Source organism: Podarcis gaigeae (assembly GCF_964106915.1).
Source record: "Podarcis gaigeae genome assembly, chromosome: 13".
In the NCBI taxonomy this organism is placed as follows: domain Eukaryota; kingdom Metazoa; phylum Chordata; class Lepidosauria; order Squamata; family Lacertidae; genus Podarcis; species Podarcis gaigeae.
This window is the reverse complement of record NC_139689.1, coordinates 40,424,962-40,442,391: the sequence shown is the minus strand read 5'-3', so window position 1 is coordinate 40,442,391 and position 17,430 is coordinate 40,424,962. Positions and strand designations below refer to the sequence as shown.

At 46.4% G+C, this 17,430-nt stretch overlaps 1 protein-coding gene across 5 annotated transcripts in view; it reads left to right on the top strand.

The window, feature by feature from the left end:
• Window positions 1–17,430, top strand: part of LOC310829902 (uncharacterized protein) — a 122,868-nt gene that overhangs the window by 44,314 nt on the left and 61,124 nt on the right. For all 5 annotated transcript variants that reach the window (XM_083708916.1, XM_083708915.1, XM_083708919.1 and 2 more), the window contains 8 exons: window positions 2,077–2,220; window positions 2,708–2,779; window positions 4,345–4,488; window positions 7,134–7,205; window positions 9,058–9,204; window positions 10,835–10,906; window positions 13,664–13,811; window positions 14,076–14,143. In XM_083708916.1, the coding sequence (XP_083565042.1) occupies window positions 2,077–2,220; window positions 2,708–2,779; window positions 4,345–4,488; window positions 7,134–7,205; window positions 9,058–9,204; window positions 10,835–10,906; window positions 13,664–13,811; window positions 14,076–14,143 (867 nt within the window). The remainder of the gene's footprint in view (window positions 1–2,076; window positions 2,221–2,707; window positions 2,780–4,344; window positions 4,489–7,133; window positions 7,206–9,057; window positions 9,205–10,834; window positions 10,907–13,663; window positions 13,812–14,075; window positions 14,144–17,430) is intronic.

Below are 17,430 nucleotides of genomic sequence, written 5' to 3'. Positions count from 1 at the left end.
TCCAGGTGCGGTGCTGCTTCGGCACTGCATGGCGGAGGCGGGTGAGGGCAGCGAGCTGATGCCAGGAGGCACTGCGTCCAGCCTCCACCTCTTCCCTGGCACCCTCCAGAACTTGGCGCCCCATGCCACTAGCGTCTATGGGTAAGACGCCCCTGACTTAATCATTACGGTTCAGAAGGTTCCTGTGGATACAAATTATTTCAAGACTACCCGGGCGGGAGGAGGAGTTTGGATTTGATATCCCGCTTTATCACTACCCGAAGGAGTCTCAAAGTGGCTAACATTCTCCTTTCCCTTCCTCCCCCACAACAAACACTCTGTGAGGTGAGTGGGGCTGAGAGACTTCAGAGAAGTGTGACTGGCCCAAGGTCACCCAGCAGCTGCATGCGGAGGAGCGGAGATGCAAACCCGGTTCCCCAGGGATTCAAACTGCTTCTGATCGGCAAGTCCTAGGCTCTGTGGTTTAGCCCACAGCACCACCCACGTTCCCTCCAGTCAGCATAAAGCTTCTTAAAAATTAGGGTGTTTAGAGGCAGGTCTTTCAGGACGCTGGACAGGGTTCATGGCATAGAGATCTCCTTCCATGGCAAGCTCAGGGCTCATTCTCACACCTTTGTGCCTTGATTTTTAGGCAGGGGTTGGGTTTGTCCTGCCACTGTCCCCAGGAAAACCTACCGTTCGGAACAGACATCAGTCTGCAAAAAAACCAAATTCCAATTCAGCAGTAAACTGCAGGTTTCCCCAGGGAGAGTAGCAGGGCAAACAAACAAGTCTCAGTCTCGACTCAGGCTGATTTGAACGGCTAGCACCACCCCATTCTCCCTAGGGACCCAAGATCAGGATGTCAAGCTTGGGGGGGGGGGGAGCATCTCAGGCTCCAAATCAGTGGTGGGACTAGGGTCCAATCCCCACTCCGGGCAATTCTCCTAGCTGCGCACCCTCTGTGTGTGGGTCACTGCCAGACTTCAAGGTCTTGGCATTTAGGAGTGTCATAAGTGACAGAAGACTGGTGTTGCCTTGGAAACCAGATCCCAAATCTTTGTGTGTGTGTGTGTGTGTGCGCGCAAATAATAATAATAATAATAATAATAATAATAATAATAATAATAATAATAATAATAATATATTTATACCACTCCCATCTGGCTGGGTTTCCCCAGCCATTCTGGGCAGCTTCCAGCAGAGGACTAAAAACAGAATAAAACTTCAAACATTAAAAACTTCCCTAAACAGGGCTGCCTTCAGATGTCTTCTAAAAGTCAGATAGTTTTTTATTTCCTTGACATCTGATGGGAGGGCCAGACGCCACTACCAAGAAGACCCTCTGCCTGGTTCCCTGCAACCTTACTTCTCACAGTGAGGGAACTGCCAGAAGGCCCTCAGAGCTGGACCTCAGTGTGCGAGCTGAACGATGGGGGTGGAGACGCTGCACTGCTTCCACATCAGATATCCAGTGAGAGGTTCCCCTACATCTCCAGATGACTTTTTGCATGCAGCTTCTCTCTCTCTCTCTCTCTCTCCCTCTCATTCCAAACTACGGTTTTCTTTCCCTGAGCAGTTACACAGCTGCCTCCTCTGAGGACATCTATTTTCTGTACATCTGCTTACAGTATGATGGAATTATTCAGTTTCACCAAAAACATAGACACAGGATTGGGAGGAGGTCAGGCCAGGCCAGGCCAGGCCATAGCAGCCTTCTTTGTAGATGAGTGCTTTAGACCAGGCACAGGCAAACTTGGCCCTCCAGATGTTTTGAGACTACAATTCCCATCATCCCTGACCACTGGTCCTGTTATTTAGGGATGATGGGAGTTGTAGTCCCAAAACATCTGGAGGGCGAGTTTGCCTATGCCTGTTTTAGACTCACTGAAGACATTCCTTGTTCCATTTAGTTCTAAAATACACTAGCAGATCAGGAAATGCTGGATTAGATTATCCTTCTAGCTCTTTGCTTCTTGGAAAGGCCTCAAAGTGGGATGAGTGGTGCAGAGGTTCACTTTTAATGCTTTGGCCAGGGGGCCATTATACCAGTTGCTGGTTACCGTGAGTAAAACTCAACATTGCTTTACCTCTTAGTGCTGAAGGGCATCATCAAAGCCGTCGACACCCTTCAGGAAAGCAGAATCTCGCTGGACGAACTCAATCCCACCCTCAAGAGCATGGGCATTCGCTTAAACCCACATGAGTATGAACAGCTAATCACGAGGACATCTTCTGACAGTGAGTATTACTGAGTGAGGACACCTCTTGGGAGGGTGAGGCCTTGGTCTTGCCTTCTCAGTCGCCTGCTGTTGCCAGGCAACGGGAACCATGAGGTGCCTTGGGCTGCAGGTGTGTGAGGGACATGATATATAAAAGAAGAAGAAGAAGAAGAAGAGTTTGGATTTGATATCCCGCCTTTCACTCCCTTTAAGGAGTCTCAAAGCGGCTAACATTCTCCTTTCCCTTCCTCCCCCACAACAAACACTCTGTGAGGTGAGTGGGGCTGAGAGACTTCAGAGAAGTGTGACTGGCCCAAGGTCACCCAGCAGCTGCATGTGGAGGAGCGGAGACGCGAACCCGGTTCCCCAGATTACGAGACTACCGCTCTTAACCACTACAGCACACTGGCTCTCAAGAGATCTTTAATAGTGAAAGAGTCCAGTGGGAGCTAAGGTCCCAGGACTTGATGTCCCATCGTTCGATGTAATCTCTTTCCCCTCTGCAGAAACTGGGAAAATTGATATTGGGCAAGTCTTGAAGAAGATATCCAAATTGCGACGCTTCACAGAAATGGAAGGTGAGGGGGAAGGCACAGGTTAGGAACACAGTAGTGGTGGGTGGGGAATTACGCTATTAGAGGGGGAAACCTGTGTTGAAGTTTTCTTTCAAATCCAGCTTTTTGAAAAGATCAGATTTGGAGCCTCTTTTGTATCATGCTTCCTGCACCCCTACCACAAGGTGTCTATTCCCTGGCTTCCAGGCCTACTGAGGGACACAGAGTCCAACACAGTCAGACGGAAAGGCTTTGTGACTCAGTTTTTAAGGAATGTTCCTCCTCTTTCTTTCTTTCATTATTATTACTATTACTATTACTGTTATTCTCCACCCATCTGGCTGTGTTGCCCAAGTCACTCTGGGCGGCTTCCAATAAATAAAAACATAATACAGTGACACCTCAGTTTTCAAACATCTCAGAAGTCAAATGTTTCGGTTTTCGAATGGCAAAAACCTGGACGTAACCGCTTCGGGAGACTCGGGAGCCGCGGGTGGGAAGCGATTGCCCAGTTTTTTTAAATACTCTGGGCATTTATGTTTCACAGGGTGCAAAAGAAGGGCTTTGCACATTTATACAATATGCATGTGTGCTTGGGCCCAGGGTCTTTTGCCTCACCACCCCCACTACTGACTCCCTGTTGCTACTCAGCTTCAAAAAAAAAAAAAAGTGTCCCCAGATTCATTGGAAAAAATCTGGTAACCATAATATAGATCCTTTAGGACTGGTGTTATACGGTTCCAGAATGCGGCAGCTAGACTGGTGACTGGGGGCGGCCGCCGAGACCATATAACACCGGTCTTGAAAGACCTACATTGGCTCCCAGTACGTTTCCGAGCACAATTCAAAGTGTTGGTGCTGACCTTTAAAGCCCTAAATGGCCTCGGTCCAGTATACCTGAAGGAGCATCTCCACCCCCATCATTCTGCCCGGACGCTGAGGTCCAGCGCCAAGGGCCTTCTGGCAGTTCCCTCATTGCGAGAAGCAAAGCTACAGGGAACCAGGCAGAGGGCCTTCTCGGTAGTGGCGCCCGCCCAGTGGAACGCCCTTCCAGCAGATGTGAAAGCGATAAACAACTACCTGACATTCAGAAGACATCTTAAGGCAACCCTGTTCAGGGAAGTTTTTAACGTGTGATATTTTACTGTATTTTTGGTTTCTATGGAAGCCGCCCAGATAATAATAATAAATTATTATTATTATTCCAGTGGCCGCTCCCAGTCACCAGTCTCATCGGTGGATATTTTATTTTATTTCGAGCTTTTATTTCGAGCCATTCAACAGTTATATCCAATTCTACAATACAAATGGCTTCCTGCTCACCCATCATCAATGTTTATAATCAAAATTTCCAAGTTGCATTTTATAATCTCACCATATCCAGTTTTATCTTCTTTAACAAGTTTCTTAATATGTTCGGCTATTTCCCCCCCTTAAGCTTCAAAACCCCACTGCGGCCTTCAAATATGGAAAATACATTTTTCGAACAGACTAGAAAGGGTCTCTGGTCCTCCTTAAAAGATTCTAAAATTATGCTTCTTATTATCAGTGCCGACAGTTTTGCCATCTTCTGTTCTTCCTCCCTGTAGTTCTGAACAATGCCATCAAGACTTTTAGCCAGTTCAAGGATGAGAAAGTGAAGGTGTCGGATGTGGAGACCTGCTTCAGAACCATCGGGGTCCATTTAACTAGACCAGAACTAAAGCAAGCCATAAATTCTGTGGTAGTTTCCGGTGAGCGTTCATTCCTACACGTTATTCATTTTGCCAAGCATGTCCCAAGTTCACAGGACCCGAATCTGGGAGAACAGGCGCGAGAACAATTCCTGCCTCTTTCAGTGCAGCCGTACCTTAGAAGTCGAACGGAATCCATTCTGAAGGTCCATTCGACATCCAAAACATTTGGAAACCAAAGCGCAGCTTCTGATTGGCTGCAGGAAGCTCCTGCAGCCAATCAGAAGCCCCGTCGGACGTTCGGGTTCCAAAGAACATTTGCAAACTGGAACACTCACTTCCGGGTTTGCGGCGTTTGGGAGCTAAACGTCTGAGTACCAAGGTGTTTGAGATCCAAGTTATGACCCAAGAAGCCCTGCTCATCCCTGGAGCTTTCCTGAAGCTATAATAGCATAGGGACTCCAGACCATATTTACCGTATTTTTTGCTCTATAGGACGCACTTTTTCCCCTCCAAAAATTAAGGGGAAATGTGTGTGCATCCTACGGAGCGGATGCAGGCTCCTTGGCTTCAGCGATAGCAACGCAAAGCCTCCAAAGCGCAGAGGGAGCACTCCCTCTGTGCTCCGGAGGCTTCGCGTTGCTTTTGCTGACGCCTGGAGAGGGATAGCCGCCTGAAGCCTTCGGAGTGCAGGCAAGTTCCCGCTGCATTCTGGAGGCTTCAGGTTCCTTTCGCTGAAGCCAGGAGAGTCTTGCTCTCCCGGCTTCAGCAAAAGGAACCCGAAGCCTGAGGAGCGCAGTGGGAACTTGCACTACGCTCGGAAGGCTTCAGGGATAGCCGCGCGCAGCCCCTCCAGCCGAGAGAAATTGTGCACGGCTAAAGAGGAAGCCTAAAAAGGCTAAAGAGGGACGCAGGTGGCGCTGTGGGTTAAAGCCTCAGCGCCTAGGACTTGCCGATCGAAAGGTCGGCGGTTCGAATCCCTGTGGCGGGGTGCGCTCCCGCTGCTCGGTCCCAGCGCCTGCCAACCTAGCAGTTCGAAAGCACCTCCGGGTGCAAGTAGATAAATAGGGACCGCTTACCAGCGGGAAGGTAAACGGCGTTTCCGTGTGTGGCTCTGGCTCGCCAGAGCAGCGATGTCACGCTGGCCACGTGACCCGGAAGTGTCTCCGGACAGCGCTGGCCCCTGGCCTCTTGAGTGAGATGGGCGCACAACCCCAGAGTCTGTCAAGACTGGCCCGTACGGGCAGGGGTACCTTTACCTTTACCTTTAAAGAGGAAGCCAAGACAGCGAGCGGGAGCCCCAGCAGCTCTGGGAGAAGTGGACAGGCTGCGCGCAGCCTGTACGCTGCTCTTTGGGGCTGGGGGGGAAATAAGATTTTTTTTCTCGATTTCCCCCTCTAAAAACTAGGTGCGCCCTATGGTCCGGTGCGCCTTATGGAGTGAAAAATACGGTAGTCTCATTATAAAGGTTAATCCAGCCATTCTCAAGGTTAGGTCCTCATATGTTGTTGGACTAAAACTCCCATGATCCCTAGCTAGCAGGACCAGCGGTCAGGGATGATGGGAGTTGTAGTCCAGCAACATCTGAGGACCTGATCTTGAGAAAGGCTGTGTTAACCTTTATAATGATACACCTCAACCCATGCGCCTTCCCTACAAATGTTCCTGGCTCACCAACAGGTGTCCTCCGCTCAGTAAGAGGAATTGTTAGGGATGAGGACTAGGCTCTGTCTGCTGTTGCTTCCTTGCTTCCTTAGCCCATCTTCCTGCTGTGATTTCCCCCTCCTCTCTACCTCTCTTCTTGGCTGCCTCTGACTCTGAGGTGGGTGGAAGGCCAGTAAGGTATTGACCACCACCGCACCAAGCCACTTGTGACCTGATCATGCTTGCACCTAGTTGAGATATTCTGGTACAATTACAGAGAACAGAAAATAAATATTAGATGCCCTATCCTTTTAGGCTTTAGAGTGAGTGATCTCTGGAAGGAGGCTAACGTAACGTAGAACAGAGATGCAGTAGGTAGCCTCTCAGAGGGCACGTAATTACACCACATTTATGGATAGGCCCATCGCACCCAAGGCTATTGTGATAGAATTAACCACCCCAGGACTCAGCTACACTTGTCAATTATATTGTTATGTGTTATAAACATGTGAAACCAGGTGGCTCTATAGAGCAGTGATCCGTCACCAACGGGATTTTCCATTAAGAACTTTTATAACGTGTTTTTCTGTAGCATTTTTAAAAAACATCTGTATAGATCCAGCCCCAGTGGAGGCTGATTGTGAAATGAGGTGAGAGGAGTAAGATGCAGGGATACAATCTTTAGTGGGTGGGTACTTTATGTGTTACGGTGCTTTTAGACTAGTCATAATATTCCAGAAACATTATCACCTTGTGCCTATGACAACCATTGAAGGTAGGGCAATGTGATTCTCTCCATATTACAGTCTGCTGGGAATGCATGTGATATAGACTATCCTCTTAGAAGATTGAGGTGGATTGCATGACACTGTTTGGTCTCTCTTAACCAGGCACCCCCAAACTCAGCCCTCCAGATGTTTTGGGACTACAACTCCCATCATCCCTAGCTAACAGGACCACTGGTCAGGGATGATGGGAATTGTAGTCCCAAAACATCTGGAGGGCTGAGTTTGGGGGTGCCTACTCTTAATGATTCCATAACTGCTCTGCTTCTTCTGTAGCTGATGGGACTGTGGTTGTCAAGGAACTGACCGCAGCAATGAAGTCAGCCAGGCGGTTTGCAAATTTTTCAGGTAAGATCTTGGGCATACACAAATGTGTGTAGAGAAGGCACACCTTAGAATGTTTGTTCTTTCATATGTGGTGGACCTGTAAAAGGATAAAACAGTATTGGGAAATAATTTATAATGAATTGAAAAAAATGTTTTAAAGCAACTCCGCCCCCCCCCCAAGAGTCCATTTGGTTGGGGAGATGATGAGATTTTGGGATCTGTGGAACTGGTGGAAATGACTGGCAGAATCCGAGACCAGGGAGAAGAGTCGGTGGAAGAAGATTGGAAGAAATTTAAAGATTATTTACAGAAATATTGTAAAATTAATGAATGTTAGAAAGATGTTGGAACGAAGTTATATGGCTTTAGCAGAAATGTTATAAAGAATTAAGTACAAATAGATTGTTAATGGATTAAAGGGAAAAATAAGGTTAGAATGTGTTAAGATAAATTATAGGACAGAAAATTAAGGAAGATGGAAAGGATTTGCTGAAACAGTTAATTGAAGTGGAATACAAAAAAGGGAGGTGCGAGGAGGTCGCTGAAACGAGTAAACGAAAGATAAGATATTGAAAGTATTGGATGTTTTTTTTAATTGTTTTTGTTTTGTTTTGTTATGTATATGTAGTGTTCTTGTTTTTGTATTGCATTGTTTTGTTTAATTCTTTTTCTTTTTTTGTAATCTTTAAACTCTTAATAATTTTTTTTTTTTTTTTTAAAAAGAGAGATTTTGGGATCTGTGTGGAGGTGGGAATCTTCAGTCGTTGCAACCGTGTCATTGGGGCAAAATCTACTGGGAAGCAGGGCCAGCTTACCCATAGGCACTAGGGGTGCCCTTGGGCTCTCAGGGCAGTGGCGTAGTGTGGGGGGTGCAGGGGGGGCCGGCCGCACTGGGCACAACATCTGGGGGTTAGGGTTAAGGGGCGCAAATCCACGGGTTAGGGGGTGCAAATTACTTGCCTTGCCCCGGGTGCTGACAACCCACGCTACGCCACTGTCTCAGGGGCACTAGGCTGAGGGTCTGGGGCCGAGATTTGGAGCCCGGGCATTGAAGAGCCAGGCCAGCCAAAAGCCGCTGCTGAGCAGAGCACAGCCCGTTGGAGCACCGCAGGCTTTTCTGCTATGGACGATGAAGCGCTGCTGGGATTGGCAGGCCGTTGAGAGGCCCGCCCAGCTCACACACACTGCTCACACGAGCTGCGTAGCTTCCCTCCCAAGCATTTGCGGAGATTGCTCTCCTCCCGCCACCAACAGTGGCATGGGAGAGAATTGTGTGCCCCCCCCCAAAAAAAGCTCCACAACTCTGAGCTGCCCCCTAAAAAAAGCTCAAGAACTTTGGCCTGCCCCCCCCCCAAAAAATTGGGGTGCTGGGCAGTTATTTGCACCCCGGCACAGCATATACTAAAGATGGCCCTGCTGGGAAGAGTTGCAGTGCTCACTAGGCCTGAGCTGGGTTTGTTTCTTTGAACTAAGAGTCGCCCTGTAAGTTATTACAGTGGTACCTCGGGTTAAGTACTTAATTCGTTCCGGAGGTCCATTCTTAACCTGAAACTGTTCTTAACCTGAAGCACCACTTTAGCTAATGGGGCCTCCCGCTGCTGCCACTCCACCAGAGCACGATTTCTGTTCTCATCCTGAAGCAAAGTTCTTAACCCGAGGTACTATTTCTGGGTTAGCAGAGTCTGTAACCTGAAGCGTCTGTAACCTGAAGTGTATGTAATCCAAGGTACCACTGTACTGACTTGACCGCGCAGCCCACCCTGACCCAGGGTGGGTTCTTTCTTAGCAAGTGGGCCGCAAAGGGTGTCTCCGAGCGAGAGCCTTCACTCTTAACGTGACTTTTAAATGCTGCTGCCGATGTTCCCTTCTGCAGGCGTCATGGAGAACATCTGTGCTCTCAAGTTAATAAAAGAGCACAGCGTAGGGGAGTCTCTGCCTGTGGAGGGCACCACCAGCCGCTTGGGCCTGCGTATGGCTAACAGGTTGATTGCTCAGGTGCTGAAGTCGGTACGTATGACGGGTAAGTGGTCAACCGAAGAGAAGTGGCTAGCCATTGTAGATAAGCTTTGTGTGAAAATCGCCTCTCAGTAACTATCAGTTGATGCTTTTGAATTATGGTGCTGGAGGAGACTCTTGAGAGTCCCATGGACTGCAAGAAGATCAAACCTATCCATTCTGAAGGAAATCAGCCCTGAGTGCTCACTGGAAGGACAGATCCTGAAGCTGAGGCTCCAATACTTTGGCCACCTCATGAGAAGAGAAGACTCCCTGGAAAAGACCCTGATGTTGGGAAAGATTGAGGGCACAAGGAGAAGGGGACGACAGAGGACAAGATGGTTGAATAGTGTTCTCGAAGCTACCAGCATGAGTTTGACCAAGCTGCGGGAGACAGTGGAAGACAGGAGTGCCTGGCGTGCTCTGGTCCATGAGGTCACGAAGAGTCGGACATGACTAAACAACTAAACAACAGCAACAAACTATCTGTTCCGGGGGTCAAGAATCTTTCTCAGCCAAGGGACCACCTTGCCTTGTGGGCAGCCTTCTGGCAGGTTCATGCCAATGTGGGCAAGTCTAGAGACAAAAGTAGGCTTTTGTGTCTGAAGACAGTACAGAAACTTCAGCTGGTGCAAAACTCAACAGCCAGGTTGCTCACTGGAGCAAGGCGGTTTGAGTTTATTAAACTGATCCTAGTCCAATTGCACTGGCTACCGATTAGTTTCCGGGCCCAATTCAAAGTGCTGGTTTTGACCTATAAAGCCTTAAACGGCTCAGAACCGCAATACCTCAAGGACCGCCTCTTTCCATATGAACCCTGATGTTCCCCAGATCCCTGGCTTGGGGACTTGGAGGGATAAATGCCCAAGGCCTAAGCCAAGGTCTCCCTACATCTGAATCTTAAAGTTGTGACCAATTTTAATACCATAACACAGTGTTGTGTGTCTTTATTCCACGCGGGAGCTTACCTGGGGTTGGGGGGGTGGTCTCCGCCTGTCCACGCAAAGGTTTTATTTACAAAACAAAGTTGGTAAGACAAAGGATGTATCAGGAGGTAATATTCTTTCAGGAATCGGTTAACTTATTAATTTCACTAAATATAAAGGTGTTGCAGGCATTAAAACAATCTATGGCCTTTTAAATGTCTCTGTGGGGGAGGGTTTGATTTTTGTTTGCTTTTTGTTACGTTATATATTTCATATTTGTATACCGTAAAGTGCCCTGTATGTAAATTTAATGAATAATAACAGTAGTAATACAGTGGAACCTTGGTTCTTGAACTTAATCCATTCCGGAAGTCTGTTCGACCCACAGAACTGTTCAAAAACCAAGGTGCGGCTTCCAATTGGCTACAGGAGCTTCTTGCACTCAAGTGGAAGCTGTGTCGGAAATTTGACTTCCGAAAAACGTTCGAACACTGAAACACTTACTTCTGGGTTTGCGGCATTCGGGAGCCGATTTGTTTGTCAACTATGCCATTTGAGAACCAAGGTATAACTGTATTGTGGGCATCTCTTTCAAGTATTGCAGAGCCCCCATCTGTTTTGCCTTTTAGAGCAATTATGGATTATTATTATTATTATTGTTATTATTATTGTTATTAATATGGCAATGTTTTCAATCAATCCCCTTCTTACCACCTTTGTAACTTGCAGAAGCTGGGCAGCCACATTTCATTAATTTCTTGAGAGTTTTGACGAGGAATGATCAACTCAGAACAGTGGCAGGTAAGAATGTCGTCACAAGTGGTCGTTTAATAAACGTGGCACAGTGGCGGGTCATGGAGCCTGGGCCCGCAATACCGCTTACCATCAATGGTGGGTGACATTGCAGCACAGTGGCATTCCGCTGCTCCTGCAGTGTCTCTTGCTGGGTCCCGAGACAAGGAGAGGCGTAGTTCCCTCTCCAGCCAGCCAGGGAACATTTGAGTTGGCCAATAGCGGCCGGACCAAGGGGTGGGCACTTTAGGGGACAGGACTAACTGGTTCCCTCAACAGATAGGTAGCCGTGTTGGTCTGAAGAAGTGTGCATGCACACGAAAGCTCATACCAAGAACTGCTTAGTTGGTCTTTAAGGTGCTACTGGAAGGAATTTTTTTTGTTTTGGTTCCCTCAAGGATGACACTCAGGTCTGTTCCCAGAGTAAAGAATCCCAGCCTCTTACCTGGCACTTTGGACTTGCTAGATCTCCCACCTACCCTCTTTATAGTTATAGTTATATCGTTTGTTTTCTGACCTTGCTATGGATGATGATGATCAAAATTTATTATTTATACTCTGCCCATCTGGCCGGGTTTCCCCAGCCACTCTGGGCGACTCCCAACAGAATACAGTGGACGCTCGGGTTGTGAACATGATCCGTGCGGGATGCACATTCGCAAACCGCAGCATTCGCAACCTGCAGCAGTGCGTCTGCGCATGCATGGGTTGCGATTTGGTGTTTCTGCGCATGCGCAAAGCGCAATTTAGCACTTCTGCACGTGCGTGGCCACCGAAACCCGGAAGTAACCCGTTCCGGTACTTCCAGGTTTCGGTGGGTCCGTAACCCAAAAAAACGCAACCTGAAGCATCTGTAACCCAAGGTAAAGGGACCCCTGACCATTAGGTCCAGTTGTGACCGACTCTGGGGTTGCAGCGCTCATCTCGCTTTATTGGCCGAGGGAGCCGGCGTACAGCGTCCGGGTCATGTGGAGCATGACTAAGCCGCTTCTGGCGAACCAGAGCAGCGCACGGAAACACCGTTTACCTTCCCAACGGAGTGGTACCTATTTATCTACTTGCACTTTGATGTGCTTTTGAACTGCTAGGTTGGCAGGAGCAGGGACCGAGCAACGGGAGCTCACCCCATCGCGGGGATTCAAACTGCCGACCTTCTGATCGGCAACTCCTAGGCTCTGTGGTTTAACCCACAGCACCACCCGTGAGGTATGACTGTATTAAAAACACGATAAAACATCAAACATTAAAAACTTCCCTAAACAGGGCTGTCTTCAGATGCCTTCTAAAAGTCAGATAGTTGTTTATTTCCTTGGCATCTGATGGGAGGGCGTTCCACAGGCGGGCGCCACTACTGAGAAGGCCTTCTGCCTGGATCCCTGTAACCTCACTTCTCTCAGGGAGGGAATCGCCAGAAGGCCCTTGGAGCTGGACCTCAAGCGTCCGGGCTGAGCAATGGGGGTGGATTACAATTGGTTGCAGTATTTGGGGCCAGGGAGGAATTTCTCCTTCAAGTCTGTTCACATCATCCCTGACCATGAATGATGTTGGAGGACCACAGGCTGGTTTCCCCCGGTTTACACTAACTGTCATGGCTCCCGCCTGGAGGCTTATGGGTGTTGTGTGTGGGAAAGAGTGCTGGGGAATTATTTGGCATCAAATATATTCACTGAAAGGGTGCGGGTGGCGCTGTGGGTTAAACTACAGAGCCTAGGACTTGCCGATCAGAAGCTCGGCAGTTCGAATCCCTTTGCTTGGTCCCTGCTCCTGCCAACCTAGCAGTTCAAAAGCACGTCAAATGCAAGTAGATAAATAGGTACCGCTCCAGCGGGAATGTAAACGGTGTTTCCGTGCACTGCTCTGGTCCGCCAGAAGCGGCTTAGTCATGCTGGCCACGTGACCCGGAAGCTGTACGCCGGCTCCCTTGGCCAATAAAGCGAGATGAGCGCCGCAACCCCAGAGTCGGCCACGACTGGACCTAATGATCAGGGGTCCCTTTACCTTTATATTCACTGAAGAAGAGTTCCCGGCAGTGTTCAGAACCCAGGGGAAGGAGATGGCTGTTGAACCTAAAGCCACTTCAAGCTACCATCAGCTAGCATTGTGGTGTAGATCTATGCCCTGTAGATAGAGTTTTGTCACCTAGCTTAACCTGCCCTCTGGGTTGCTGTCTTTTTTTAAAAAAAGTAATATTTATTAACAGTTTAAAGATTATAAAAGAAAAAAAGAATTCAACAAAACAATACAATACAATACAAAAACACTATGTAACACTGACACTAAAACATTGAATTAACAGAACAAAACAAACACAATTTAAAACACATCCAATAATTTCAATATCTTATCTTTCATTCACTTATTTCCACGACCTCCTCACACCTCCCTTTTTGTATTCCACTTCAATTAACTGTTTCAGCAGTTCCTTTCCATCTTCCTCTGTTTTCTGTCCTGTAATTTATCTTAACTTATTCTAACCTTATTTTTTCCCTTTAATACATTAAAAATCTATTTGTACTTAATTCCTTATAACGTTTCTGCTAAAGCCATATAACTTCATTCCAACATTTTTCTAACATTCATTAATTTTACAGTATTTCTGTAAATAATCTTTAATTTTTTTCCAATCTTCTTCCACCGACTCTTCTCCCTGGTCTCGGATTCTGCCAGTCATTTCCGCCAGTTCCATATAGTCCATCAACTTCATCTGCCACCTCTGGGTTGCTGTCTGCCTGATCTCTTCCTTTCCCTTCCTCTTGAACCCTGCAGCCTTGACGGATGGTTTTGAATCCCTTGCCAAGGTGGAAAATGGGAAGATAGGCATGGAAGGATTGCAGGTGGTCCTGAACAGCTTCAACATCTTCTTGTCCCCAAAAGAGGCATCGGACGCGTTGGCCCTTTGCAATGTTGATGGTAAGTAGCTTTTGTGGCCAGTGGGGGCGTTTGTGAGGTGAGGCTGGCTTGGAAAGGCCGTCGAATTCAATTCAGTTGCAAAAGGGGCCATCCCATTGCTCCTAGAACAAGTGTCTTTTTGTCTTGTGTTATGGAGAGTACACTAGTGCCGTTAATAAAGACATGCAAATAGCCACTCGCCTGGTTGTTTATGGCAAATAGGAATTGCCTCCAGGAGGGTGGACAAGGAATATTTTGTAAACTTCACCCACCCCCCACTTTCAGGCAGAAAGACTGTGAATCTGAAGGACTTCTTCAAAGGAACAACCTATACTGCAACTTTTATTACTCATCCAGGTAAGCAAAGACATGTCTGAAAATAGCAAATATGGCTTTGAAAACTCACGGGTGCAAGGGTTAGGGTTAGGGTTAGGGTTAAGATTGTGATTAGTTTTCTCTTCTTTTCATTTTTTTTAAAATTAAAAGTTTCACACTTAAAAGGCTCAGAGAAATATGTGTACCTATTTAAGTAAGAATGTCCTTAGTTATAGGACCTTGGCTATGGCTTTCTTTCATTTTTCAGATTTTTTATTAAATATTTTCTTGTGTTACAAAACAAACAAGTGAATGGGGGAAAGTACATGTCTTCTCCACTTTCAATTCATAGAGTCTTTTCCCCAGTTCATTTACATGTAGTGTGAGACACTTTTGCCATAGACGTCTTGCGCAAAATCTGAGGCTACACATCATCAAGCCATACCCAGAAAGAATTGGCTAACGTCACAAAAATAAAACTCTGCCACACCAACATTAGATATCATGGGGGTACTGACAGCGTCAATTGGAAAGCAATCAAAACAAGAATTCAGAAAGGAATGGAAGTGTGTTGAAGAATATATTGTACAATATTACTCCAGTGGAAATCTTTGGATAAGTACTGATTGAGTTCATTAAGCTAAGATGCAATGATTCTAGAGTAGACGATTGATTAATGTGATGAATAAATATGAACACAATGATAGAGTTTTAATGTAACGAGAAGGAAATCATTCACGTGGGTGAGGGAAATCACAAGGGTATTTGGGTAAATGGTGAATTCGGTATAGGGTTAGATGTGGGGAATCCGTATATTTAATACAATATATGTTATGTACAGTGCTGAAGTTGTACAGTAACTAATGTGTAATATGAATTTAATAAATAAATAAATAAAGTATATATATATATATATATATATATATATATATAAATATATATATATATATATATATATATATATATATATATATTTGCTTTCGTAGATTTTCACGGGTACAGGAATGCAGGTTTTGGTGTCCTCGGGTGTCTTCCCGTGTAAAAGTTGGGGTGTCTAGGCGACGTTTCGACGAGGTCTCACTCGTCATCTTCAGGCTGGTGCTTTCGGCTTCTTGTTACTGGAACAGAGCGGGATCTCAATGTTTGAGTTCCTATAAATACTGTAGAGGGGGTGTGGTGTCTAGCCTCCAATGTTCTGGGCAGAGAGGAAGTTCCCAGGCTAGTGTGCCTTTTCTTCTTTTGTTCCTTAATTACTTGAGAGATACCTTGAGTGATTTCTTGAGTGATATCCTGAGTACCACTTAGGTGGGTCATTAGGTGTGGATTAGTTGCTAAAGTCTTTGTGTCTTGACCTCTTGAACTTTGTGAAGAGTTTTCCTGAGAAGATGGCTGTATTGCACTTAGTTGTGCTTTGGCTTGGCTTCGTGTATAGGGGCGAGCTGTGGTTTTGTGGCTTGTGTCAGCCAGATCTGTGTAGGGATTGCAGGGGGGTGCAGCATCCGGAGGTGCCACCATGGATTGGCTACTGGATGGTGTCAGTAATTCATCTGTGGAGAGGGTCTGGGTTTGGGTCTGGTGTGGTTGATTGGTGTTGGCGTTCTGTGTGCCTCTGGATCTGGTGTCAGTTTTTGTGGGGAGGGCTAATTTCCAGATGTCTGGCAAGCGGGATGTGTCGTCACGCTTGTTCATGTTGTGAGGGTGTTTCTCTATCTCGATGGCTTCCATGATTATTCTCTTGTGGTGATGTTCCGTGTTAAAGAGCAATTTGGAATCTGCAAAATTAATTTCGTGTCCTGTTTCTTTCATGTGTTGGAAAAGAGAGGAAGTTTTTTCTTCTTTTTTGACGGCATTCTTGTGTTCTGCGATACGTGCATTTATTCGTCTGTTTGTTTGTCCAATGTACGTGGCTGGGCAGACTTTGCAGGGTATTTCATAGATCCCTTGGTTTTCCAACTGGATTTTATCCTTGGGGTTTCTGAGGATATTGGCTATTTTTTGGTTGGTGCAAAAGGCTGTTTTGATATTGTGTTTATGGAGGATTTTGCTAATTTTATCTGTAGTGCCCTTGATATAAGGAAGGAGGGCCATGCCATTGTTTTCTTCTGTGTCTTGGTTTTTGGGGGGTGTTTCCTTTTGGATTAGCTTCGTAATCCTGTAATCCACACCTAATGACCCACCTAAGTGGTACTCAGGATATCACTCAAGAAATCACTCAAGGTATCTCTCAAGTAATTAAGGAACAAAAGAAGAAAAGGCACACTAGCCTGGGAACTTCCTCTCTGCCCAGAACATTGGAGGCTAGACACCACACCCCCTCTACAGTATTTATAGGAACTCAAACATTGAGATCCCGCTCTGTTCCAGTAACAAGAAGCCGAAAGCACCAGCCTGAAGATGACGAGTGAGACCTCGTCGAAACGTCGCCTAGACACCCCAACTTTTACACGGGAAGACACCCGAGGACACCAAAACCTGCATATATATATATATATATATATATAAAAAAATATGGATATCATGGGGTTCAAATAAAATAACTAGAAACCTTAACAAACAATATCTTCGAAACTATTCCCACCCCCACCCCCCTCTGGTGGAAAATCAACAAAGACCTGGCGAGATGGTGTAAAACCAATTTCGCCATGATTAAAACGATAATACTCCCAAAGCTCCCAAAGCTAAGCCTTCCAAACAGGATTCCCCCAACCCAACTCCATAAATAGCAGGAAAAACAACAACACACATTTATCTTCTCACAGAAAACCCCCCAAGTTGGTTATGACTTTCTGTGATTGGTTTTCTTAAAATAATAATAATAATAATAATAATAATAATAATAATAATAATCGAAAGAATTTGTGGAGTCTGGAACTCGCAGCCCTTCTTTCGAATGTCAGAGATTGAACCCTGAAAGGAGGAAGGGGCAGGCTTCAAGAAAGGACTGCAGCTCAGGGTAGAACATCTTTGCGTGCTGAGCGACCCAGGTTTGACTGCCGGTCCGTGGAGACAAAACTGAGCTACATGGTCTGACTCCTTATAACTCGGCTTCCTGTGCTGACAAAATAGGTAGTGGAGAATTTGTAAGGGACAATAGAGGGAAGAATCCGAGGAATAGGAAAGGACTGGCGAAGGCTTTGCTGTTGACTGTAAAAACATGACTTGCCATGTTCATTGGATCAGACCAAAGGTTCATATTAGTGTAAAGGTAAAGGGACCCCTGACCATTAGGTCCAGTCGTGACCGACTCTGGGGTTGCGGCACTCATCTCACTTTATTGGCCGAGGGAGCCGGCGTACAGCTTCCGGGTCATGTGGCCGGCATGACTAAGC